The 25,157-nt window shown below is 53.2% G+C and overlaps 2 protein-coding genes across 10 annotated transcripts; one reads left to right on the top strand and one right to left on the bottom strand.

The window, feature by feature from the left end:
* Positions 1-3,947: 3,947 nt before the first annotated feature.
* On the top strand, positions 3,948-8,209 carry PFDN5 (prefoldin subunit 5). The gene is made up of 6 exons (XM_050925728.1): positions 3,948-4,207; positions 4,660-4,762; positions 5,359-5,390; positions 6,620-6,694; positions 7,645-7,750; positions 7,870-8,209. The coding sequence occupies exons 1-6, from the start codon at positions 4,136-4,138 to the stop codon at positions 7,947-7,949; spliced, it is 468 nt and encodes a 155-aa protein (XP_050781685.1). The 5' UTR covers positions 3,948-4,135; the 3' UTR covers positions 7,950-8,209.
* Positions 8,210-10,342: 2,133 nt separating this feature from the next.
* LOC127035637 (zinc finger protein 629-like) lies at positions 10,343-23,154 on the bottom strand. Of its 9 annotated transcripts, none has more exons than XM_050925720.1 (5): positions 22,975-23,108; positions 15,470-15,717; positions 14,276-14,410; positions 13,082-13,195; positions 10,343-11,857 (listed from the first exon to the last, which is right to left on the bottom strand). In XM_050925720.1, the coding sequence occupies exons 2-5, from the start codon at positions 15,492-15,494 to the stop codon at positions 10,998-11,000; spliced, it is 1,134 nt and encodes a 377-aa protein (XP_050781677.1). In that variant the 5' UTR covers positions 15,495-15,717; positions 22,975-23,108; the 3' UTR covers positions 10,343-10,997. The 9 variants fall into 9 exon arrangements, with proteins under 9 accessions (XP_050781677.1, XP_050781676.1, XP_050781679.1 ...); XM_050925719.1 differs by lacking the exon at positions 22,975-23,108 and adding an exon at positions 18,211-18,265; XM_050925722.1 differs by lacking the exon at positions 22,975-23,108 and adding an exon at positions 18,211-18,265 and having other exon boundaries at positions 13,082-13,192.
* Positions 23,155-25,157: the final 2,003 nt, after the last annotated feature.

Raw genomic sequence — 25,157 nt, 5'->3', positions numbered from 1 at the left:
GAAGGTCCTCTCATGGATTGGTAACTGGTAAAAGATAGGAAACAAAGGGTAGGAATAGATAGGTAAATAGTGGTTTCCCTCAGGGGTCTGACTAGTCCTATTCAACATATTCATATATTATCTGGAAAAAGGAGTAAACAGTGAGGTGGCAAAATTTATAGATACAAAAGTTCTCAAAATAATTCAGTTCCCAGCAGGCTGCAAAGAGCTACACAAAGATCTCACAAAACTGGATGACTGGGTACCAAAATGGCAGATGAAATTCAATGTTGATAAATGCAAAGTAATGCACATTGGAAAACATAATCCCCACTATACATATAAAATGATGATGAGGTCAAAATTAGCTGTTGTCACTCAAGGAAAAGATCTTGGCCTCACTGAATAGTTCTCTGAAAACATCCACGCAGTGGCAGTCAAAAAAGCAAACAATGTTGGGAATCATTAAGAAAGGGATAGATGAGACACAAAATATCATATTGCCCCTATATAAATCTATGGGATGCCCACATCTTGAATACTGGGTGAAGATGTGGTTGCCCCATCTCAAAAAAGATGTATTGGAAAAGGTTCAGAAAAGGGCAACAAACGTTATTAGGGGTAAGGAATGGCTTCTGTCTGAGGAGAGATTAAATAAAATGGGAGCTTTTCAGCTTGGAAAAGAGACTAAGGGCTATAAACTCATGATTGATGTGGAGAATGTGAATAAGGAAGTGTTAGTTACTCCTCATAACACAAGAAGTGTAGGGGTCCCCAAAAGAAATTAATAGGTGGCAGGTTTAAAACAAAAGGAAGTATTTCTTCACACAACACAGTCAGTCTGTGGAACTCTTTGCCAGAGGATGTGGTGAAGGCCAAGAGTGTATAATAGGGTTCAAAAAGGAACTAGATAAGTTCAGGGAGGATAGATCCATCAATGGCTATTGGCCAGGATGGGCAGAGATGGTGTCCCTGGTCTCTGTTTGCCAGAAGCTGGGCATAGGTGACAGGGAATGGATCACTTGATGATTACCTGTTCTGTTCATTCCCTCTGGGGCACCTGGCATTGGCCACTATCGGAAAACAGGATACTGGGCTAGATGGACCTTTGGTTTGACCCAGTATGGCTGTTCTTATGTCTCAGGGGAGGCTCTGGCTATGTCACATGCAATGCCAGCTGCACGCTTCCGGCAGGAGGGTTTTCAGGAGATTTAACTTTCAGAACTGTTAACAGTGGCTTGGGTTTCACTCTTTGCTTGGTAGTTTGGATTGTGTCAATACACAAAGTCAAGGAGGGAGAGTAGCATGAAGCATGCCCATCAGGAGAGCTGGAAGTGGATCTAGAAGCTGCTGTAGACACCTCCAGGAACAAAGTGTGGGGGTGGTGATGGAGGAATTCTCTCCTATCCCCAGAAAACTTGATAGGGCTGTGGGACACCTAATGTTTCGTAAAAGGAGGCCATGACCTTACTTTGTCTAGAGGGGAAACAGAGTCAGGGCAGATTAAGTGACTTGGTTGATGGTTCCACAGACTGAGTGGAAATGCTGGTCCTAGAATCCAAATCTCTGGCCTCAGCATCCTGTGCCCTATTGCAACAACTTATTCTGCCTTGCTTGGGAGTAGCCCCCACACTACAGGGGGGCTTGGCTGTAGTTCTGCCTCTAGTTGACTGAGTTATTTTAGTGGCCAAATGCTGCCTAATAACTGTCTTCAGCACCAGCCCCCTCATTTTCCCTCTATGTAGGATGGTCTCTAGAGGGTAGGTGTGCCTCTCCCTTCTAACCTGCACCTTAACACCAGCGTGTATGTGTGTGTGTCTGTTGCTTTAGTAGGTAGTGCTATCACATCAGAGTCTGCCTCTGTGCTTGGAGAGTCCCAGCTTAAAGCCCGTTACTGCCTCTATGAAAAGCATCACGCTGAGGTCCTCTAAGCACCCCAAGGAGCAACTTGGATGTAAAATGACTACTCATGGAGCTGTGTAAAACCCAAAGAGCTGAGGCTGTCCCCTCTATCTGATGTTCATCCAACCTGCTGTCACTGATTACTGGACTGGCTTCTTTATTTGATTTGTATTGTGAGCAGTGCCTAGGAGCAGGTCCCCATTGTGCTAGGGGCTGTACAAACTGAATGAAAAGACCACCCGTCCAAAAAAGCTTACATTGCACATTTATTTTAATGTGAGTTTATTACATTGGTAAGGTGACAGCCTCTCTCGGCGAACACGCTGTGGGTAAAAAGGGGCTGGGGTCTCTGTGTTAGGTTGTTCTCAAGTTTCCCTCTGTCCCCCATGATTTTCTGTGCCCTGAGTAAACTTAGAGCAGTCCAATAACCTTGACTGACTTGTCTTGCTACTAAACTAAGAGTCAGGCATGATAGCAGGGGATCTGTAGTAGAAATGCCATCTTTCACTGAACTCCCAAAAGCAAGGTCCTGAACCCATCTTGGAAAATCTTATTAAAAATTAGAGCCATTAGCACCCATGACCTTGGCCTTAATTCCCATTCTGTCTAACTCTGCCAGGTTAATGTCCACTGATACACTGCTCTAGCCTGCTCCACAAATGACTAAAGTGACCCTTGTGGAGCTGATTTAGAGGAAAATTGGATCTTGCAGAAATATTCAGGATAGGGGTTAAATAGTATGGAACTATTTAACCTGTATGCAAATCAATCTTAGCTGTTCATTTACATGAATTAGTTTTGACCTGCAGTTACTATGTGCAGGTCTTTCTGTACATATGAAAATAGCTTACAGTGACTTTATGCTGCTAATAGCAATTTATCTGCTTTAATTATATTTATTTGCCTCTCCTCTGAAGCCTGGGAGGTCAGCATCAGGTGATTCCAGTTCATAGATTCCAAGGGCAGAAGGGACAATTGTGATCATCTAGTCTCACCCTCCATATGACGTAGGCCATAGAACTTCCGTGCAATAATTCCTAGAGCAGATCTTGAAGAAAAACAGCCGATCTTGATTTGAAAACTGCCAGTGATGGAGAATCCATCATGCCTCTTGATAAGTTGCTTCTATAGTTACTCTCTGATAAAAATTGACACCTTATTTCCACTCTAAATTTATCTAGTTTCAGCTTCCAGACCGTGGATCATGTTCTTCCTTTCTCTGATAGACTGAGGAACCCATGGTGTGCTGATGGGTAAGGAGGGGGAGGCAGGGGGATTCCGGCATCAGTCTAGGACAGTCATTCTCAAGCTTATTTGATCGTGCCCCCTTCTTTGTGCCTCTAGTAGTTTACACACCTACCCCCGCCTCTTGCCACACAAGTACAGATACCGCTTTAACAAAAATCAACCTGCAGCTCTCCCTAGATATTAAGAACAGTAAGGCGTTGATTCAAACAGAGCCAACGATCCATTGTAATAAGAGCAAAAGCCCAAAACTGATTGTAGTTGCTGCTTACAATTAAATATGCACAAAGGGATTAATGCACAGAAGGCACCGACTTTATATAATGGTATGCAAGCTCAACAGAACTCCAGCAGGCTGCCCGCTGAGGACCTGATACCTCTGGAGGAATCAGCTTTGCTAGTTATTCAGTGCTGTGGGTAAAATGGGTGCAGGACAGTTTTTTTCCTTAAATTTCTCCACCCCCTCTGCCTCCTGATACATTCCGCCCCCCACCCCATCCCCCGTTTGAGAATGTCTGGTCTAGGAGTTCAGTGCTGTTAGGACCATCCCCCTGGGGTATAAGAACGAGACAGACAGTGGTGGACTGACTTTGTAACCTTGTAGGCCACCTTGACCTTGAAACTGAGCAAGGCCTCGCTTCTGAACTCCTCAGCATAGGCTCTAATGGGGATTGATCCCCACAGAGCAATGGCGACCGGAAGTAGAGGATAACCCCCACGGAGCAATGGCAGCCGGAAGTAGGCTTGACGTTTATCCCCACAGAGCAATGGTGACCGGAAGTAGGCCAGACGTTTATCCCCACAGAGCAATGGCGGCCGGAAGTATTCTAGACGTTTCTCCCCACAGAGCAATGGCGACCGGAAGCAGGGCAAGGCTTAGCCCTACAGAGCCATGGCTGGCCGAAGGAAACCATAGAGACTGGAGTCCAGAGGAGGTGTCGCGTACCATAGAGTGGCTCCGTGTCCGGCCCAGAGCGCCCCCCGGCCCGCTCATTGACTCTCCCCCAAGATGGCGCAGCAGGTGAACATCACGGAGCTGACGCTGCCGCAGCTCGAGGTGCTGAAGAACCAGCTGGACCAGGTCAGGGCCCAGCCCCGAGAGAGACACCCCCCCAGCCCTGTCTGAGGGGCCCCGCCCCCCCCGCGAGACCCCCCCCCACCGCAGCGCGCTCCAAGCCTCATCTGAGGGGCCCCGCCACCCCGGACTCCCACCGCAACCCCCCCCAGCCCTGTCTGAGGGGCCCCGCCCCCCCCGCGACACCCCCCCCAGCCTCATCTGAGGGGCCCCGCCCCCCCGGACTCCCACCGCAACCCCCCCCAGCCCTGTCTGAGGGGCGGGGCCCCGCCCCCCCCGCGACACCCCCCCAGCCCCGTCTGAGGGGCCCCCGCCCCCCCAGCGAGACCCCCCCAGCCCTGTCTGAGGGGCCCCGCCCCCCCAGCGAGGCCCCCCGCCCCGAGGCTCTGTTCCCCTGCCCCCCCAGTGATGCCGGGTTCTGCCCCGCCCCGGGGGCGCTGGGCTGTGCTCTCCCCCAGGAAGTGGAGTTCCTCTCCTCCTCCATCGCCCAGCTCAAGGTGGTGCAGACCAAGTACGTGGAAGCCAAGGACTGTCTGAATGTGCTCAGCAAAAGCAATGAAGGTGGGTGCAGACCCCCCTGCACCTCAGCCCCCTTTCCACCCCATTCCCCCCAGGCCCGTCTGGGAAGGGTGCAGTCGCAGAGGGCCCCCCTTGGCGTTTGCATGCGGTTGTTAAGCCCCTCGAGCTGCTCGTATCCTCCAGCTTTGTGCATCTGTCTTGGCCACCTGGAATGGCCTCCCTCATCCCAGGGACCAGGTCCCGAGGGGAGGGAGGTTTCACTAGTGGTTAGAGCAAACCACTGGGAGCCAGGACTTCTTGATCCTGATCCTGGTTCTGCCACTGACTTGCTGCGTGGCCTTATGCAGGCCACGGTCCTGGTTGGTGCCTCAGTTTCCTTACAGGGTCTGTATGTGTAATTAATTCAAGAGCTCTGAGATCTGGATGAAGGATGCTATGGAGGGGCCAAGCGTTACTATTAACTTGACCCAACTGTGCAAAGCCTCTGAATGCTGATGAGCACCCCATAGTCATGGGTGTCCCAGGCAGCTTTGGCACCCCCCACTCCCACACTGCTGTTTGGAGCCCTCCTCCACCCCCCATACTGTGCGGTAGCGGGTAGTGTCTGGGTAATAACAGGCATTTGTTTCTGTCTCCAGGGAAGGAGCTGCTAGTCCCGCTAACCAGCTCTGTATCCTTTACCCACCACCTCGAAGATGCTGCTGACATTGTGCTCTGGCTCCTTGCTACCCTGGCATTTTGATTCTCACCCCAACGGGGAACTTAACCCTCCGGGCCCAAGGATGCAGCCTGCTCTGCCTTGTATGCAGCCGGCAGCTAGCAGGCTAGAGCTGAACATTTCCAGTCAGGGGACTGGAGGCTGGGAACAGTCACAGGGATCCTTTTTGTCACTAGTCTAAATCCTGCCTGGATTGAGGGTGACCAAAGCTGCTCCCATTGGACAGCTGTTTCAGTGTCCTCTCTGTTAAATGATCTGTGCTGTTCCATGTGGCCTGCCATCCACATCCCAAACCCACACCCCAGCTGGCCCGTTAGCGCCCTCCTTGCCAGAGGGGCCAAGAACCAAGGAGGCTGGTAGAGCACGAGCTCCCCTCTAACTCCGTGGTAGGGCTGAGGCTTGTTGGCCAAGATGCACTGGGGGCACTTGCCCTGCAGCTGCTTGGGTTGCCCCTGCTCTGGGAATGAACAGGGGCTTCTAGTTCCATGCTCAGTCCCTGCTGCCTCCTCTGCCAATTGATTTTTCCAGCAATACTGGGATATTGCAATGCTCTTGGTATCTCTCTGCAACCTCCTCCCATTAATCCTGGCTTGGGTTTCTCCTCTGGCCAAGCATCACCTAGGGGCTTTGGGACTGATCTGATCTTTTGATTCCTGTTGAAATTGGTTCTAGTTGTTCCCATGGGGCCTGCCCAGTTCATATCTAGCAACATGGTCCAGTGGTTAGGGCACTGGCCTGTGACCTGGATTCTATTCCCAGCTGTAGCACTGACCTGCTGTGTGACCGTGCGTGAATCACATCCTTTCTCTTTGCCAGTTTCCCATCCCACCTTCTCTGTCTTGTCTGTTTGGACTGTGAGCTCTCCAGGACAGAGACTCACTCTCTCTCTACGTTTGTGCAGCACCCGGTTCAGTGGGGCCCTGAGTTTGGTCAAGCCTTCAACCTGCAACCACAATATAATCTAGTAAAACACTGCTTTATTAAACTGAAGCTGTGGGCAGATTGCACTCTCAGATCTGCCTGTGCTCAAAGGCACTCTGTTGCTTTATAGCAGCTCAGGATCTGCCCCCTTCCAGGAGGTTTGGAGCTAAGATGCTTTGCCCAGGACCTATCACCATAACCTCGTTGCTCTCTTATGGTTCCCCTGCTGGTCTGGTGTTTTCCCTTGACCTCCCTGGCAGATGTACGTCCCCGGAAAGCTTTCCGACGTCGGCCACGTGCTGGTAGACGTGGGGACAGGCTACTACGTAGAAAAGGTAGGAGGCATTCGTGAGCCAACCCACCGTGACAGCATTAGACTTGGTGTGCTCCAGGGAGCGGCAGGATGCGCTTTACCTGCACATAAAATGACTTAAAGCCATCTCTTCCCCACCCCAACCTCTGTACAAAACGCACTCACTCTTTGAGCACAGAATTCCTGTTGTACACCCTGCAGGTCCTCCCCTGGGAGTGGCAGGCTGTGTGTGACAGCAGGCTAGGTAAATGGCCAGCGAGGTTAGTGCACTGCACTTCTCTGCTTGGGGATTGGGTTGCATTCCCTTAGCCAGACCTCCTTGGTCTACGCTGCAGTTGGGTCTTGCAAGCTAAGCAGGTGGGTTCTTTGATGAGAAACCTTCAAAATCCAAGCAGGTACCGCAGGCATTGGTGGTGCACTCTTCCCCTTGAAGCAGTGCCTCAGCCTGCTGGGCGACTCTGCTTCTGGGTGCTACCATCTGTCAGGGCAGATGTAAAACCAGCCTGCTGACCATTAACACTCCAGTGACCCTTTCCCCAAGTATCAGGGGTTTAGCCCTGGCCAAAGATGCATGGTTATGTGCTGTCGCCTCTTGCTGCTTCAGTCAGAGACAGTGCCATCAATTTCTATCTCGTTTTGTGGCATTGGGATGCGCCGTTGGACAGCTGTCATGTTCCACCCCAGAGGTGGCTGCATTTCAGTAGCAGATGAGGTGATATATAGGTACACCTACAACTAAGGCATGCTGTGAGGCTTCATTACTTAGTGCTTTGAGGTGCTCTGATGAAAGGTGCCGTAGAAAGGCTAAGCATGTTACTGCCTGAGCAGCCAAATATTGGAGCAATTCAAGTATTTACCCTCTGTCCTGTGCATCGCTTCATTGTCACTGCACTTCAGGCAGGGGGTGAGCCCCCTCCCCAGGTGCCTGCCTCTCCTTAGGGTGGGCATATCATGCCACCTTTCCTCTTGCAGACAGCAGACAATGCCCGAGATTTCTTCAAAAGGAAGATCGACTTCCTGACCAAACAGATGGAGAAAATTCAGCCGGCACTGCAGGAAAAACATGCCATGAAACAAGGTACACATGTTGGCCTTTTTCTGGCAGGGCAGTGCCCACAGCTGGGACCCACCTATTAACAGCTAGGACAGCCCCTGGCCAACTCCCTTCAGTGTGTGTGCGTGTTCTCTCCCTTGCAGCTGTGATGGAAATGATGAGCCAGAAGATCCAGCAGCTAACGGCCATGGGGGCTTCACAGGCTGCAGCAACGAAGGCGTAGCCTGTGGCATCGGTCCCCCGGGCCCCGCACGCCGCGGCGTGACTGAGGCATTTTGTTCTGTTACGAGCAGCGTCTTAAAATCACCGAGGAAACAGCTGGGGCCGAAACCCTTCCGGCCGTCGGGAAGCATCTGCTCTTTGTGCTGGTGGCTGTTACGTGCGTGCAGTGTCTTAAATGCAAACCTGTGGGAAGCTTGTCCCCTTTTGAATGTGGCAGGTGATATCAATGTGTGAGATAAATTAAAACAGTGCTGAATGGTACTCGGCCACCTCTGGTGAGAGCTACATGAGGGGTGGGGCTAGGACGCCTTCCAGCTGTCAGTGTGGCCGTGAATCCACTGGAAGTTGTTGCCAGCTGATGTGTGGGGTGGATCTGTCTGTCTAAAGGTTCTGTCCATTGCCCTATTCTGAGCCCCTTCCACACAACAGCAAAGGCCCTACTGGAATGGTGGCTCTGGCTCCAGAAGAGGAGGGGGGGCAGGGGATGGAGGTGGGGGGTGCCTCTTCAGGGAGCCCTAGTCTGTAATTGGCAGGTCTGGGCTGGAGTGCTATAGGGAAACAAGGTGGTTCCTGTGTGAGGTGGTGTAAAGATTCCCTCATGGCATCTGGTGATCACCTGACACAAGGCAAGTCACTGGCACCTACCAGCACCCTTAACCCCTGGCTGGATTTCAAGCTGTGGGTATGTCTCTTGTCAGATACATGTACCTTCTGGTCCTACCTGGGGCCCCTGCCTGCCCTTCTCTTACCCCCCCGTTTCCTCTCCAGCCACTGAGCACTACAAGCAGGGACCCAGTTTCCTGCTAGGGGGAGGAGGAAGGGCTATGAGGAGCAGTGGCCATTCCCTGCTGCCCCCAAGTGCCCGTTTACCATTCTGAGAGGCAGCAGAGGCCAGGCCTTGATGTGATGGGTTTTTGATGGGCTGGATGTGACGTGGTTGGGGGTGGGGTAATACTGGCCAGGCTTCAAGCTGCATGTAGACCTTGAGCAGAGGGTTGCCATGGAAATTAAGCCCAAGCTGGAAGCAGGCATCTGGTCAGCATCTTATGCCACTGGCTCTTTCCCTACAGCTGCTCAGAGGCAGGAGAGTTCCCTCCCTCTTTGTCTCCAGCTGCTGAGAGGGGCAGGAAGGGAGATTGGTTCACCTCTGTTGTCCCTGGATGCAGTCCTTAGAGTTAACATTTTTAATGCTCCCCCTAGGATTCAGACACCTGGATTCCCTTTATGGTGTGTCCAAATCCCTTAGGTAACTAACAATCTCAGTCTCTGTTTGTGCACAGCTCCTCTGTCCATCACTTCAAAGGGATTCACACACAACATCCTCACAACCTAAAATAATGTACCTGCCTCTAGCTCACAGCCACCTGCTGCCAGGGATGGAGAATGATGGTGAACAGAGCTAGAGGAGAAAACCTCTATGACCAGCACGTCTACTGAGCATCAACACAGCTGGCCAGAGACATGCCAGCTGATGGTTCCTGCTGAGTTTCATTCCCAAAATAGACAGCCCTCATAGCTGAGCTGCTACTGGTTTCTATTCCCCTTGGCGGAAGCAGCCTGTCTGAAACTCCTGCAGGAGCTGGGGGCTACTGGCCTAGTGAAAACCAGGCCCTGAGGTCTTAACCCCATGTAGCAAGACACAGCTCATGTCAAGTCACCCAGAGGGGGAAAATGCCCTGTCTCCTTTTGCCAGTCATGCCCAAGAACTCCAGGTGTTGGAGAGAAGTGACCTGCAGTTTGGGATCAAGATCCTGGGGCCTGTGTTTCACCAAGTGCTGAGTGCCCAGGCTCTTTAAGGGGGGGGCAGTGTCCTCTTGAGTTGGATACTAATCAATCACTTGTGAAAACCTCAGGCAAAGGAAAACAGCTCTTCCTATCACTTGTATGCACTGGGTGCAGCCCCCATTTGGAGCAGCCAATGCAACTAGGCCAGGCCTCAGTACTGCATGGATGGCCAATGCCCTGGAGGGAGCCCTCAGGGGATTCCCTGCCAGCCAGGTGCCTTGCATTACGTCACCGAAGGGGCTTTCTCAGACCAGAGGGAACACAGACAGGCTGGGGGTTGGGTTCTGAGCTTCTGTTCTGCTTCACTCTTTCACTTCCACTGCTGATTCCTTATTTCAGTCTCCAACCGGCCCACGCCCTCGAAAGGGCAAGTCCTGTCCCACGCTAGCCCACTGGGGTATGTCCACAGAAAGCTGCCAGCTTGGCGGTGGGTGGGGGGATACGAGGTTCTTAAGAGTGACAAAGAACCTTTGATTAATTCATGCAATTTTCCCCTGCCCCCATTATCGTTATTAGCACAATATCTGGGGCCCCCCCACTATGAGCAGGACCCCAAATACGGAACCAAGGTGCCATTTCCTTCCCAACAAGCCCAAGCCACACAGAATCTACACCCCCAAAACAGCAGAATTTTATTCTACACACGAGGCACCTCCTCATCCACAATCCAGCTTTTAACATCACCCCCCAGGAGAGGATGCCCTCCCCTGCACCTAGATGCTGGCTTCCCTAGGATGGGCAGTTGCCTTGTTGAGTATTATGGCTTCTACCTTAAACATCCCCCACCCCCACACTCGGTCCCCGCCCCCCACCTTATGTACATCTGTAGCTCTGTCTCCTGTGAGTTTTTTTGAGGTCTGCTTTCCAAGGCTTTGACCACAACGTTGACACTGTGCTGGTGTGGGTCGCGTGTGGCCAATGTAGCAGCTGGCCATGTGACACCATAGACAGCCAGGTGCCTTGCCAACGCTAAGTTGCTTGTTGAGATCATGGAAGGTCACATGACGGGCCAGGGGCATGCTCAGCAACGTCATGGATGGCACAGGCATGCTCAACATGCGTCGATACAGTGGAGGGCCCCGCTCAGCACACACCAATACCGTGGACAGCCACGTCCCGCGATGCTGGGGCTAGTCACGTGACTGTTGTAGTCATGCTTTGGAGGCATCAACGCTGCGGCCAGCCACGCGCTGAACCACACGGAGCGCATCTTGATGCCACGCGTGGTCACGTGCCGGGCACGGCCCCACTCCACACCCGTCGCTCAGCGCACAAAAAGGGGCTTGTGGACCCTCTTGTGCCGGTTGAGCGTGGCGCTCTTGGCAAAGCTCTCCCCGCATTCCACGCAGATGTAGGGCTCATGCCCATGGGCTTCGGCCCGGTGGCGCTCCAGCTCGGCGCTCTCGCGGAAGGCCTGGCCACACTCGGGGCAGGCCTGGCTCTGGCGGGCGGCATGGAGCCGCTGGTGCTTGAGGAGGTTGGTGCTCTGGGTGAAGCCACGGCCGCATTCGGTGCAGCGGTGGGGGCGGGCGCCCGAGTGGGTCCGCTGGTGCTTGATGAGGTTCTTGCTCTGGGTGAAGCTCTTGCCGCACTCCCCACACTGGTAGGGCTTCTCGCCGGTGTGGATGCGCTGGTGCTGGATGAGGTTGGAGCTCCAGCTGAAGCTCTTGCCGCAGTCGCCGCAGCGGTAGGGCTTCTCGCCTGTGTGAGTGCGCCGGTGCTGCACCAGGTGCGAGTTCTGGCTGAAGCTTTTGCCACACTCGCTGCAGGTGCTGGGCCGCTCGCCGGTGTGAGTCCGCTGGTGCCGCAGCAGCTTCGACCAGTGGCTGAAGCTCTTGCCGCACTCGTTACAGATGAAGGGCCGTTGCCGGCCGGTGGCCCCACGGTGCCGCACCACCATCCCCCCCTCCTCCTCCTGCCCGCCAGCCAATTCAACCAACTCGCTGCCATAGTCAGGGGGTGGCCCTGCCGGGCTCTCTGGCCCTCGGGCTTTGGCGCTGTTCCCATCGGCTCTCTGGGAAGCCTTCTTCTTGGGCTTCTTGGCCAGCGGGCTGTGGGGTATGACAGTCTGGATGATCTCATGCTGAAGCTCCTCCTCGCTCTCGCTCACGATGCCGTCGTCAGCTGGAAAGCAAAGGGGAGCCAGGGTTGGCACAAGTGCACAGCCCTGGGGCTCCGTCTGGGAAGCCAGAGCTGAGCGCTGCAGAGCAGCCCAAGGGATTGGAGGTCCTGTTGCCATTAAAATTCACAGCAACCGGGTACTTGGATTCTCCAGGCAGCTTTGAAAGTCTCCCCCATAGTCCTCAGGGTGGGAGAGACAGCAGAGGCCAGTTCTCATTTCAAACCCTGCCCCTCCTGGCAGAGGCCCCAAGCTTCCCCTCAGCCCCACCCCTCCATGAGCTAGGCTGAGGTGAGAAGAGTGACCCACAAACCCCATGAGAACTGGATGGGGAAGCCTTTGGCTGGAAGTGTAGTTACAGCCCAGGACCCATGAGACATGGGAGCCAGCCATCCACCCTGTATGGAAGAGAATGGGCACGGGGGGGGGTGGGGGGGGGAGAGCCCAGCTGCCTCGCACCCTGAAGACAACCCTTTCTTATTCCCTGCAAAACTGGAGCACGCAGGGACCCCCCTCCTTAGCCAGCGGCACAGCACGACGCCCCCACCCATTGCAGGTGGGATGAGGCCCTCGCCAGAGAGAGGAATCTGCACAATGCAGGGAGGACAGGAGGAGGAGAGATCCCAAGGGGAGGGCACAGAGGGATGGGGCTAGACACCCTTTGGACGCTAGCAGTTTAATGGAGGAATTAAAGCCACCCAAGGGACCTGGGGTTCACCCTGAAGGTGGCTCCTTGAGGCACCAGCCTGCAGAGGATTCTGCACTCAGTAACCCCCGGGCACCCTCTTCCCTTCAAATGAAAGCCACCTGGTAAGTGAAAAAGCAGGTCGCTCTGAGAGGAGGGGCCTCCCAGGAGTCTCATGAGTGACACCTGCATCCACGTGGGAAGAATGGCCCAGTGGTCAGGCCACTAGCCTAGGACTTGGCAGACCCAGGGGGTTTGAGTCCTTGCTCTGCCACAGCCTTCCTGTGTGACCCTGGGCCTCAGTTCCCCCTCTGAACAATGGGGATGCCTGGCCCTGCCTCAGAGGGATGTGTGAGGAGAACGCCATTGACAAATGGAAGGTGCTTAGATACAATGCGAACGGGGCCAGATAAGTACCATCCATAACACGAGGCGCGCTAGGCTAGGACAGGTGGAACTAAGAGTCCCCTCTGCCCCTTGAGTCTCAGCTCCCTCCACCCACGCTTCACCGATCAGTGGCTCCTGGCTTTGTATCCGTCCTCACCTATGTAGACTCGTCTAACCATATCGGGGTCATCAGAGTCATGGAGCTCCACTACGCACGGCTCTTCTTGCTCCATTTGGAGGGGGAAGGAGACGTGAGGAGTCAGGAATCCTGCTAACGGGTGAGAGAAGAGAACGCAGCCTATTAACTCTCTGCCCCACGGCAGCGTCACCATTTCTCACACCCTACACAGCCCGTTCCCCACACATACAGCCCTTGAATCTGACAGGAGATGGAGTTAAGCAGTAAGGCCAGGAGGGACCACTGTGGTCTCACAGCCTGATCTCCTGCAGAGCACAGGCCAGAGAACCTCAGCTAGCGAGTCCTGCCCTGAGCCCAACGACAAGTGGGTGAGTTAGAGGACACCCGAGTCTTGATTTAGAGAGACCAACTGATGAAGACCTCACCATCCCGATGAAGCTGATCCAGGGGCTCACTACCCTCTCGTGTTGAAAATCCGCATCCTATTTTGACTTTGCCTTGCAGCCATCAGATTGCTGTGAATGGGAGGTGGGCATTGACCAACTGAGGCACTTCTTAGCCATCAGGTTTCCTGGAAAAATCTGCCCCTAAGTGACTTTGCCCACAGTCAGTGGCAAAGCAGGGAACTGAGCCCAGATCAGGCTGCTGCCCTGACCACTGGGCCATCCTTCCTCCCTTAAAGGGGCTACGACTTAAACCCAGTGCAAATCTAGCTCTTCCAAGAGCTTCTCCTGAGAGCTCAGGTTAATAGAACTGCTTCGGCAGAAGTCTAGGAAACACCCAACCCTTTGGTAAGGAGCCCGGGCAAAGGGTATCACATGGGCTAGTGAGAGACAAACTAACTAACCGCACTGTGGGCTAGCTCAGCTCCCATTTAGGCATCATTGTTTTCAGAGTTCAGGAACGCTCTTGGAGAACCCAGCCTCACTTTTGGGTGCTGAACCCCCGAAAACCCAGCCCTGTGTGCCTAGTTTCGAGTGCTGCTTCATCCCTGTTCTAAGAAGTAGGCATTGCTAGCCACAGGTAGAGTGCCTAGGCAGTGGCGATCTAGGTGCCAAGGCTGCAATTGCTCCCCAGAGCTGCCTAGGGGATTCAGACACCTCAATTCCCATTTGTTTTAGCCTAGCCTGACACTCCCATTCAGGTCCTGCCAGGGTTCCTCTAACAGGCATGTGCTGTACATGGCATACTGGGACATCTCTGCACCATTACCTGCACTCTGAGATGTGTGGGTCAGGGTTTCCTGCGCAGGCAACACCTTGGCAATCCAAAGGCTATTTTCCCAGCTTGCCCCTGCAGCCCCCGTCTCTCTGAACAGCGTTACTGTGGCTGGATGCACTTGAAGACCTAATGGAGAAAGCAAAGCAAGTAAGAACTCATTATTATCTTGTCATTGGCAGCACAGCAGCTTATATCCTTATCACACCCCTTTGGAGTAGGGAAGCATTAGTCTCATTGCAACTGGGGCATAGGGAGATAATACTTAGCTCTTATACAGCTCAGTGGGCTTTGCAAATGAGGTCACACCATCTTTAGCCTCATTTTACAGATGGGAAAACTGAGGCATGTAGCAGCTAAGTAACTGGCCTGAGGGGGTCAGACAGGAAGTCTGTGGCAGAGCAAGGATCTGAACCCTTATGTTTGGCGACCCTTCCTCTCCTAGTCATCTACACAAGGTGAGTCAGGAGGGACTGCACTGAAGTTTCTAGAGATACAGCAGCAGAAAACTGGGCGGGGGGGGGGGAAGAGGAGAATCCAGCCCAGAGTTTTCACTCCCTGCTCCTAAGAACTGAAGTCAACATCTTCCACAAAGCAGCTACTGATTTTGAGGGGCCTTGGTCTTTGGGAGTCCAGCTTGAGGCCTCCCCGCTCTGTTCCAGGGGGTACAGAATATTCTGACATGAGGCTTTTTCAGTAAGGTTAGATCTAGTCACTTCTCTTTGGAACACAAGACTGGAAGGAACCTCCTGAGTCACAGAGGCCAGTCCCTTGATACCGCAGGCAGCCCAGTCATACAATCCTGTCCATAAATGTATCAAGCTCCAGCTTTTAAGCTAGTTAAGGTGTGTCATGGAGTCTGGGGGAGTCAGGGCCCTATACCCCCCACTTCCTGCAATTCGCCGTGACTCTCAGCCAGCCAGTAAAACAGAAGGTTTATTAGACGACAGGATCACAGTCCCAAGCAGGGCTTGTAGGTACAAACCAGGACCCCTCAGCCAGGTCCCTCTGGGAGGCAAGGATCTTAAACCCCAGACTTGGGGTTCCCTGCCTCTTCCCAGCCAGCCCAAAACTGAAACCAAAAATCCCTCCAGCCAGCTCTCTCCTTCTCTCTCCCTTTGTCCAGTTTCCGTCGCAAAGGTGTGGACTGGTCCCACCCCCGTTCCTGGCTCAGGTACCGTCCCTCACCTAAAGTCATCCCCTGCTCTCCCATTCTCCCATGCAGACAGTCCCAGTAAAACTAAAACGACATTCCCAGGTCAATCCACCCCGCTCCCTACTGGGTCACAAGGTGTTAGCCTCCCGCTACGAGTCATGGAGGGCCAATTCCAGAACCTCCCTCCTCCGACGGTTAGAAACCTTTTTCGGATCTCCAGCCAGAAGTTATTTCTGACTACTTTCTCCCCACAAGTTGTCTTTTAAACTGAAGATTCAACCTGAAAAAAAAAAAAAAAAAGACAATCCCACTAATGTACGGCCATTCTTATGTTCTAATGCATCCAGGGAGAGGGAGGGGGGACAAAAGAATCCAAAACACAGTCTCTAGGGCTAAGACCAACCTTCTTTGTACAGCACCTAGCACATTGCGGTCCTGATTTGTAACTACAGCTCCTAGGTTCTACTGCAATACCAATATTAAGTTCTTACAAGGGAAGTAGTATGTGGGGGTGGATGAGTCCTTCAGGAAATGGGGCCTGTTTTCACAGCTTTTTAAAAAAATTATTAAGAAAGTAGAAAAAATTCTTACAAAGTCACAATTTTTGTTTTAACATAACTAATGCTTTAGTTTTCCGTTGTTCTGGTTTGCACTGCTGGACTGTCCAGAGACCTCTCCTCCCCAACCGAGATCATATGTCCCTATGCTCGTGGCCTGTTCCTTTGCATTGTAAGGGAATGCCTGAAGGCTGAAATATACCTGTTCCTGGCAGCTTTAAGTTCCAATTTCAGCTGGGAGGTGGCAGGGACAATCCTGGTAAAGAGTAAATGTCACTTGGGACAGATCTGCTGGGTTTGAGGGAGGAAAGGAGCCTGGTTTTTAGAGACTGTGAAACCAAAGGCTCACCCGGAGTGTCGCAATTGCCGACAGTTGTGCACCCAACAGAACAATTTCTTCCCCCTCCGGTAATTGATGGCAAAGTTCATAAAGGAGAACAAAGCGGTGGTGAATCACCCCCGGCAGGCAGGGAGACAGCTGGCAGGTCCCAGCTGATGTTAGCCACCCACTGCTCTCAAACTCGGGGGAGTGGGAACCCCAAGTCCCATCGGCGCTCAGGGGTCAGGATGGGCAGCGGGCCAGGCAGCCATGGATCACACCCACCCTCGATCACTCTCCCCCCCCCCCAAAACTGCCCAAATCAGGGCTCCCCCTCCAGCTGGCCTGATCTCGGCCCCCCTCATTGCCCTCCAGCTGTCCGGATCTCACCCCTCTCCCCCGAGGTGCCAGGATCAGCCCCCTCATTACCTCCCCCCCCCGCTGCCAGATCTCGCCCCCCCACCCCAAGGTACCAGGATCAGCCTCTCCCCCAATCACCCTCCAGCTGCCCGGATCTCGCCCTCCCCAGGTGCCAGGATCAGCATTCCCCCATCACCTCCCCAACTGCCTGGATCTCGCCCCCCTCCAGGTGCCAGGATCAGCCCCCCCCATAACCGCCCCGGACCTCACCCTCCCCAGGTGCCAGGATCAGCCCCCCCAATCACCTCCCAACTGCCCAGATCTCACCCCCCCATCACTCTCCAGCTGCCCGGATCTCACCCCTCCCCCCCCAAGGTGCCAGGATCAGCCTCCCCCTCAATCACCCTCCAGCTGCTCGGACCTTGCCCCCCCAGGGGCCAGGATCAGCCTCCCCTATCACCCCCAGCTGTCCGGGTCTCGCCCACCCCGGAGGTGCCAGGATCAGCCCCCCCCATCACTCCCCGCCACCCGGATCTAGCCCAACCCCATGGTGCCAGGATCAGCCCCCCCAATCACCCTCCAGCTGCCTGGATCTCGCCCCTCCCCCCCCGAGATGCCAGGATCAGCCCCCCCCCCCATCACCGCCTCGCTGCCCGGGTCTCGCCCAACCCCGAGGTGCCAGGATCAGCCCCCCCATCACCCCCCAGCTGCCTGGATCTCGCCCCCCCCCCGAGGTGCCAGGATCAGCCCCATCACCCCCTGCCGCCGGGGTCTAGCCCACCCCCACGGTGCCAGGATCAGCCCCCCCCATATCACCCTCCAGCTGCCCGGATCTCGCCCCCCCCCCCGAGGTGCCAGGATCAGCCCCCCCATCACCCCCCAGCTGCCCGGATCCCGCCCCCGCCCCCAGCTGCGCGGATCTCGCCCCCCCATCACCCCCTCGCTGCCCGGGTCTCGCCCAACCCTGAGGTGCCAGGATCAGCCCCCCTCCACCACCCCCCAGCTGCCTGGATCTCGCCCCCCCCCCCCGAGGTGCCAGGATCAGCCCCCCCATCACCTCCCAGCTGCCCGGATCTCGCCCCCCCCCCCCGAGGTGCCAGGATCAGCCCCCCCCATATCACCCTCCAGCTGCCCAGATCTCGCCCCCCCCCCCGAGGTGCCAGGATCAGCCCCCCCATCACCCCCTGCCGCCCGGGTCTAGCCCCCCCCCCGAGGTGCCAGGATCAGCCCCCCCCATATATCACCCTCCAGCTGTCCGGATCTCGCCCCCCCCCGAGGTGCCAGGATCAGCCGCCCCCCCCATCACCCCCCAGCTGCGCGGATCTCGCCCCCCCATCACCCTCCAGCTGCGCGGATCAGCCCCCCCCCTCCATCAGCCCCCAGCTGCCCGGATCTCGCCCCCCCCCGAGGTGCCAGGATCAGCCCCCCCATCACCCCCTGCCGCCCGGATCACCCCCCCCCCCGCTGCCCGGATCAGGACCCCCCCACTGCCCGCCCCCTGCTCGGCTCGCTCCCCGGATCGGGCCCCCCCGCTCACCGCTCGGCCCGGGGTCTCCAGCGCAGCCGGGCTCGGGCGCCGCCAGGTGCGGGGGCTGCTGGGAACAGGAAGGTCCCTGCGCGGCCCCCCGCCCCCGCGTTTCCTGGAGAGCTCTAGGCGCGGGCGGAGCCGCGGCTCTATGGTGGGGGGAGGGGTCAGGAGCCGCTCCGCTCCATGGCGGGGGGGGGGTCAAGCTCCGCTCTATGGCGGGGGGGGGGTCAGGCTCCGCTCTATGGCGGGGGGAGGGGGGGCGATCAGGCTCGGCTGTTGGCGGGGGGGTCACTCACAGAAGACACAAAGAGGCATTAAGGACCCAGCCCCCATCTCACAATGACTCGCACCCCTCCCCCAACTGGCCCCCAACTCCCCCGCCTCTCCTGCCCCCCCCAACTCCCAATCACGCCCCAACTCCTCTTGAAAAAACAATCAATCAATTTCCACCCCTAATATATGGGCCTGGACAACCCCAGCCCAGCTCCCTAGGAAGTGCCAGGCCGAATCGGCCCATCTAGCCCAGTGTCCTAACCTTGGCCAGTGCCAGGTGCCCCAGAGGACGGTGTATGTGGGATTATCTGCCCCCCAGTTTTAGGTCTCTTCCTGGCCTCTAATTAAGCTCTGGGTTTAATTTGCTCACCACAATTTCAATCGTCAACTCTTCTTAGTCCCAGAAATGTTCCAGCCCTTTCAGCATCTTGCTAATTTCTTGTGGCGATGAGTTCTGCAGGCTAACGAGGTGGCATGTGGGGAAAGTATTTCCTCTGCTTAGTCCTGAATTCATCCCTCTTTTGTATTGCTAAAAGTGTCCCCTTGTTTATGTGTCATGAGACAGGGAGAACAAAAGCGCCGGATCTACCTCCCAGTGACAATCATGCGATGTTTGCACAAAGATTGGGATCTGGCCCAACTCGAGGGTCACTATAAAGTGCTCAGTGCTTTACAGTCACATGCAGGACTCCTCAGTGGGGGGAAATCTGCTCCCTTGGCTGCTATTCCGACCTTTTGCTTCTCTTCCTTCTCCATTGTCCTTCCTCTTTTTCTTTCTCTCCTTTCCCTGTCTAATTCCTTTCTTCCCTCTGGATCTTCCTCTCTGCAGCAAATCTCAATCCTCCCACTGGGATTAACCCCACCCCCCCTTTGACATCCCATCTGGTCTAATACTCAGCAATGAAGCGTTAACATTGACATTTTAAATGAGTCATCATTAGGCACCAGTGTCAACACCCAAACGTTATGAATGGAGGATGGGAGGGTTACACTCTTCAGAGCCAATGTTTCAGGCTGTCTACAGACATCACGACATTGGGTTAAATTTCTAATCTTGAACAAAGTGTATCTTCACACTCACCAGAGCTAGAAACTTAATGTTTGTGGTTAACACAAAAACTGAGATCCTTAACATGTCTCACATGAACATAAGCACACCAGGCTAGCCTGGCCTGGACCATGGGGCAGGTGTCCAACACCATTACCTTAAATCACTACAGAGAAATTTTTGATAGTGAAAGCAATTAGGGTGTTGGGTTGCAAATTTCTGGGTGGGGGTGCTTCTCAGCCTCCTCCCACCTTAAAATCAGGTTGCACATAAGTTGTGTGATGTTATGAGTGTAATATAATATCTCACTGAAAGGTGACAGGGCCAGAAAGAGTTAATTACCTCACAGACCAACCTGACCCATGGCCCAACTTTAGAAACTGGTTAGGAAGATCTGTAAATGAACAGAGCTTTGAAATGCAAGTCTGCGTTGTTCGAGGTAGGTGTTTGCTCAGGTTTTGGGATGTCAGCAAACAAGTCTTGTCTAATGCTATAGCTTTGATTCAAAGATCAAAAAGGAATATTAACATTTAGGAAGATACTTGAGTGAAATAGTATTATTGTCTCTATGTCTCTTTGAAGGTTGTGGTAACCTGTATCTGAACTGTTTCATGGATAAGTTACCCTGTGCTAAGTGCCAGGATGTTTGGGAGAAGGAGAGTTAAGCCTATTGTTTTCTCAGGCCGAAAGGTTGCTGGAAATGTATAAGAACCCTGGGACACAATCCTGCTTCATCTCAGATCTGCTTTGGGTTTCAAGAAGGGGAAACCTTAAGCCACAAGGATTGGGATCCCCAGTCACTGACTGGAGAATATGGACGAAGTGGGTATTCGCCCACGAAAGCTCATGCTCCAGAATGTCTGTTAGTCTATAAGGTGCCACAGGATTCTTTGCTGCTTTTACAGATCCAGACAAATGAAATTAATAGGCAGCAGGTTTAAAACAAACAGAAGGAAGTTTGTTTGTTGTGTTTTGTTTTTTTCCCCTCACACAACACACAGTCAAGCTGTGGAATTCTTTGCCAGAGGATGTTGTGAAGGGCAAGATTACAACAGGGTTCAAAAAAGAACATGATGTATGATGTACCTGTATAAGAACATAAGAACGGCCATACTGGGTCAGACCAAAGGTACATCTAGCCCAGTACCCTGTCTTCTGACAGTGGCCAGTACCAGGTACCACAAAGGAAATGAACAGAATAGGGAATCATCGAATGATCCATCCCCTGGCACGCATTCCCAGCTGCTGGCAAACAGAGGCTCGGGACACCATCCCTGCCCATCCTGGCTAATAGCCATTGATGGACTGATCCTCCATGAACTCATCTACATAATTGTATTGGTACAAAAAAACAGTGTAGACCAGGCTCATGTTTGCATGATAATCACCATTTTCCAGTTGCTCAGACCTTTAAGCTGAAATCATCCCGGTCCAATTAATTTTTTTTTTTAGGAACAGTTTAGCAAAGCCAGTTCAGGCATTTGTGAAGAGGATGAGAAGGGACAATAAGGTACTTTTCCCACTAGGAAAAAAGAAAGTACTCCTTCGTTATTTAGTTTTGGAAGCATTAATACTTTGGGGCAGAAATTTGCACTGCAGTTGTTTTCTGAGATGCACAACATGAGAAGATCCAGGATTTGTGGGCTCGATACAGAAATGACTGGGAAGGTTTCAGCGTTGCCATGATGTTACCTGCAGCTCTCGCTGTCTCAGGTTGGAGTCGAACGCTGAGCGCTAGAGATCTGCGGCCTGACCCAAACTTCATGGGAAAAGTGTCAGGTTCAGGATGTCTCTAAAAACAACCCTACCCTCTCGGGGTCAGGTCAGGTCTTCTCTGATCACCTCCTTCTGCTGGTAGGGTTGACACAGCAGTGGCCCTGTGCCCTACTCCTGCCGGCCAACACCACCTTGCTGAGCACTGCAGAGGGAGCGTGCCAACTACCCTCCCTGGGCTGGCTGCCACTGCGGACAGATGGTGGGTGCTGGGCATGGGGAATGAGAAGCTCCCACTGTCCCAACCCCAGGGATGACGCAGCAGCGGTGCTGACATAGGTTTTGGGGGGGAAGTATCAGGTTTGGGTCGGTTTGGTTCTCGGTTCAGATCAGGCTTTAAAATTAGGCTCAAGCAGACTCAGAATCAGAGGTGGTTGGAAAAGGTTTGGGCAGGAGATTTCTAATACTTCTGGGTTTTCCTCCAAACTTTCTAACAATATTTTTGGTTTTAAAAAGCTGCATATTTTGTGGGGGGGGAGGGAGAAGAATCTGGTTGCGGGGAAGAGAATTCAGTTTTCAAAATCCAAATATTTTAACCAAAAAAAGGTCAATTCCTGTTTTTTTTGTTTTGATTCCTCTTACACAACAAAGAGCCAGAAACATTTGATCCAAGATCACTTTTTGGCAGTGAAAATTTACATTTCAGTCCTAAAAAGTTTTTTTTAAAAAGTTCTGATGATTAAAAAAAAAATTCAGCCAGCTCAACGCAGCACCTGTGAATGATTCCTTCTGAAAGTCACACTCATTTTCAAGACGGATCAGCACCAACTCTAAGGGCCAGATTCTCAGAGGAACATGATACGTGGGTTACCACGTACCCTTGCCATAAGAATACTTAGCACGTTACATCAGTAGATTTCAAAGCACTCTACAAAAGAGAGATTCCCCATTGATAGGTGGGCAAACTGAGGCACAGAGCAATGAAATGAGTTGCCAAAGGTCATTCAGCAGCCCAAGGGCAGAGCTGAGAATGCAACCCCACCTTTCCTCAGGCCACCTTTATGCACGATGGGAGCAATTAAAATAAAGAAGTACCAGCCCATATATTTTAAGCCCTTTATAGGTCACTTGCAAGCAGCCAGGGCTTTGCACTCGCATACAATCAGCATCCAAGACACTGGAGATACAGGCTCTAGCCCCCTCCCTGCCACTGACCTCCTGCTTGACCTTGGGCAAGTCACCCTCCCCCTGTGCCTCGATTTCCCCTCCACCCTTGCTCTGTTTAGGGCTCTTTGGGGCAGGGACTGCCCATGCGGGGCCCACCCAGCCCTGCTCTCCGTTGGGCCCGCTAAGCGTTACCGCAACGCGTTTAAACAATCACTGTGAGTTTTATAAGACCAAAAAATTTCTTCCGCCTGCAGTAACTGATTGCAAGGTTTGCAAGGCGAACAACGCTACGGTGAATCATCCCCAGCAAGGTGCGGCTGGGCCTGGTTGGTCCCAGGTGACAGCCACCCACTGATCTCAAAGCCAGGGGGGCTGGTGAGCCGGGGTATCTGCAGCCACAGCCCCCCCTCCCCGATCGTCCCCTCTCTCCATCCCCAGCAACGCGCTAGGCTCCCGCTCCCCGTTCTTGGCTCCGATCCCCCCCTTCACTCTCATCCCAGCCACGCCTCGCCTCTGCTGTTAGTTTCTGCCCTTCCCCGGGGGCTGCCTCTCCCTGCGCCTTCCCAACTCACCGCTCCAGCTGGGGAGAACAATCGATTCAGGGTGTCTCCACTGGGGCTGGGGATCCAGGAGCTCCCAGCAGACCGCAGGGTTAAATGGGTGGCTGGGAACAGGAAGGTCCCTCCTCAATCCAATCCCCCCGGCTGTGCTGCCTCTGATCGCTGGGACTGGCAGCTCTCTGGGGCAGATCCCTTAAGTCACTGGTTGGGGGAATTAACTATTTACTGTGGGATAAAGCGGGGCTGGGGCGCGCCTAAGGTGGGGCGTGAAATCTGCAGAGCAGCTTACATCATCGCTGGATCGTGAAGCAACCCCCTAGCGTTAAAACTCCTGCCTGTTTCCCCTGAAAGTCCCTCTTCCGGTTGCATAGAATTTGCACACTCCTTGGGTTGACATTTGCCAGGGCCGGGCTTGGCCCACGGGTGAATTTCTTAGGGAAGATTTAGCGAAGGTGGGGCAGGGGGTTGTTAGCGGCGAGGGAGCGGAGGTAAAACACTTTTCTAGCCAGGAAAAAATGCCACCACTCCAAACACTGGGGATTTAAAAAAAAAAAAAAAGGTTTGAAATCTGACCTAATAATTTCCACGTGCAAATGCAATAACGCTTTAAACACCTTATCCCGGAACTATATTATGGTGCAGGTGGGAGCAATAGGCTAGTTAAGGCCCTGAATCTGCAAAGAATTTCTTTTAATTGAGTTGTTCTTTTGTATTTGTATTACCATAGGGTGCAGGAGCCCCAGTCATAGGCCAGGACTGAACTAGCTATTAAGTGCATTATGGCAGCACCTAGGAGTCCTGGTCAGGTACCAAGGCCACATTATGCTGGGCACTGTACGTTATTTATTAGGGGTATTATGGTAAGGAGTAGAAGGCCCAGTCGTGGACCACGACCCCACCGTGCAAGGTGCTGTACAAACACAAAACAAAGAGATGGTCCCTGTCCATCTAAGTATTAAGATAAGAGGCACCAGATGAGGGAATGCAGCAGCCTAACTGTGGTTGAATTTAATACCGTGACTCATTGTTATAAAGTTAAGCACAAGCCTAAGGGCTTGTGAGATCAGTTTCTGACTCAGGTATTGGTATTGGCCCCCATTGGCGTAGTACTGGGGCACGGCACACTCTGCAATGATCTTCCCACCTCTTCTGGAATGCATGGCTATTGTTGGTGTTTTACAGGTGGGGAACTGGAGGCACAGAGAGGCTAAGGGACTTGCTCAAGGTCATACAGGGAGTCTATGGCAGAGTGGGGAATTGATCGCAGGTTTTCTCAGGCCTAAGCTACTGCTCTAACCACTACACCATCCTTCCTTTCAAGCTGGAAGTAGAGGGTTCTACTTCACAGGAGCATTGAAAACAGTGGTTAAAGTAGGTGCGTGGGTAGGGGAGGGTTTGCCAGGGGTCACAAACCCCAAACCAGGTCACTAAGGGGCACACTTTAAGCACTGTCTGACCAGTCAACTTCTCGTAGGTCCTGATAGAATTCCCTATCCTTTTTTTCCTGGTCACTTTAAGCACAGGATAAACCTCTGTTTTGTGAAATCAGCACTGCCAAATCCACGTGTTCAAAAATCATGGTTCAGGCCTGAAAAACCATGAGATTACAATTTTTTTACAGGTTCTTTTATTTGCCTTCTGGATTCAAGCCTTTAGGCATCATTTTTCCAGCTTTTCTCTGCAACCCTCAGGCCTAGGAACGTACCTTTAAAAAAAAAAAAAGCAGAGAGTCTCCCAAAATAACAGGACTCCAGGAGCTGGGGCTTTAAGAAAACCAGCAAATAGCATGTGGCCTGGGACGAAATTGCAGGAGCTGATAATGCCCTAAAAATCCCATCAAAATGCCAATACAGGAAAGATTGTGGGTAAAAACAAAAGTAACAATATTTGTTTTTTTCACAGTGGGGTTTCTAGAACTGCCACTTAAACAGTTTCCCCTGATATTTAGCCTCCATCTCCCGTGCTGTACGTCAAGGGCTTTCTCTTTAACTTCCGGTTTCTATGCTTTTTAAAGTTTCCGACTGGCAAACAGAAACAGGGGCCTGGCTTGGGAGGCTGGCACAGACCCTGACCCCCTTCCCCCAACGGATCCAGCTTAAAGGCAGCAGGGACCATTAGATCACCCAGTCTGGCCATTGTATTTCATCCAGTTCCCCCACCACCACTCCGCCCTAGAAGGATTAACCCCCCAGAGG

The sequence above is a fragment of the Gopherus flavomarginatus genome, chromosome 16, assembly GCF_025201925.1.
Source record: "Gopherus flavomarginatus isolate rGopFla2 chromosome 16, rGopFla2.mat.asm, whole genome shotgun sequence".
Taxonomy (NCBI): Eukaryota; Metazoa; Chordata; order Testudines; family Testudinidae; genus Gopherus; species Gopherus flavomarginatus.
The sequence above is the reverse complement of the archived record's forward strand: the minus strand, read 5'-3'. Positions and strand labels throughout refer to the sequence as shown.

Coding starts and splice junctions, on each gene's coding strand:
- PFDN5 (XM_050925728.1), top strand. CDS start 4,136: ATGGCGCAGCAGGTGAACATCACGGAGCTGACGCTGCCGCAGCTCGAG. Junction 4,763..5,358: donor GCTCAGCAAAAGCAATGAAG/GTGGGTGCAGAC, acceptor TTCTGTCTCCAG/GGAAGGAGCTGCTAGTCCCG. Junction 7,751..7,869: donor AAAACATGCCATGAAACAAG/GTACACATGTTG, acceptor TCTCCCTTGCAG/CTGTGATGGAAATGATGAGC.
- LOC127035637 (XM_050925720.1), bottom strand. CDS start 15,494: ATGGGAGAGCAGGGGATGACTTTAG. Junction 14,411..15,469: donor AGAGCAGGGGATGACTTTAG/GTGAGGGACGGT, acceptor TTTCTCCATTAG/GTCTTCAAGTGCATCCAGCC. Junction 13,196..14,275: donor CCACACATCTCAGAGTGCAG/GTAATGGTGCAG, acceptor CTCACCCGTTAG/CAGGATTCCTGACTCCTCAC.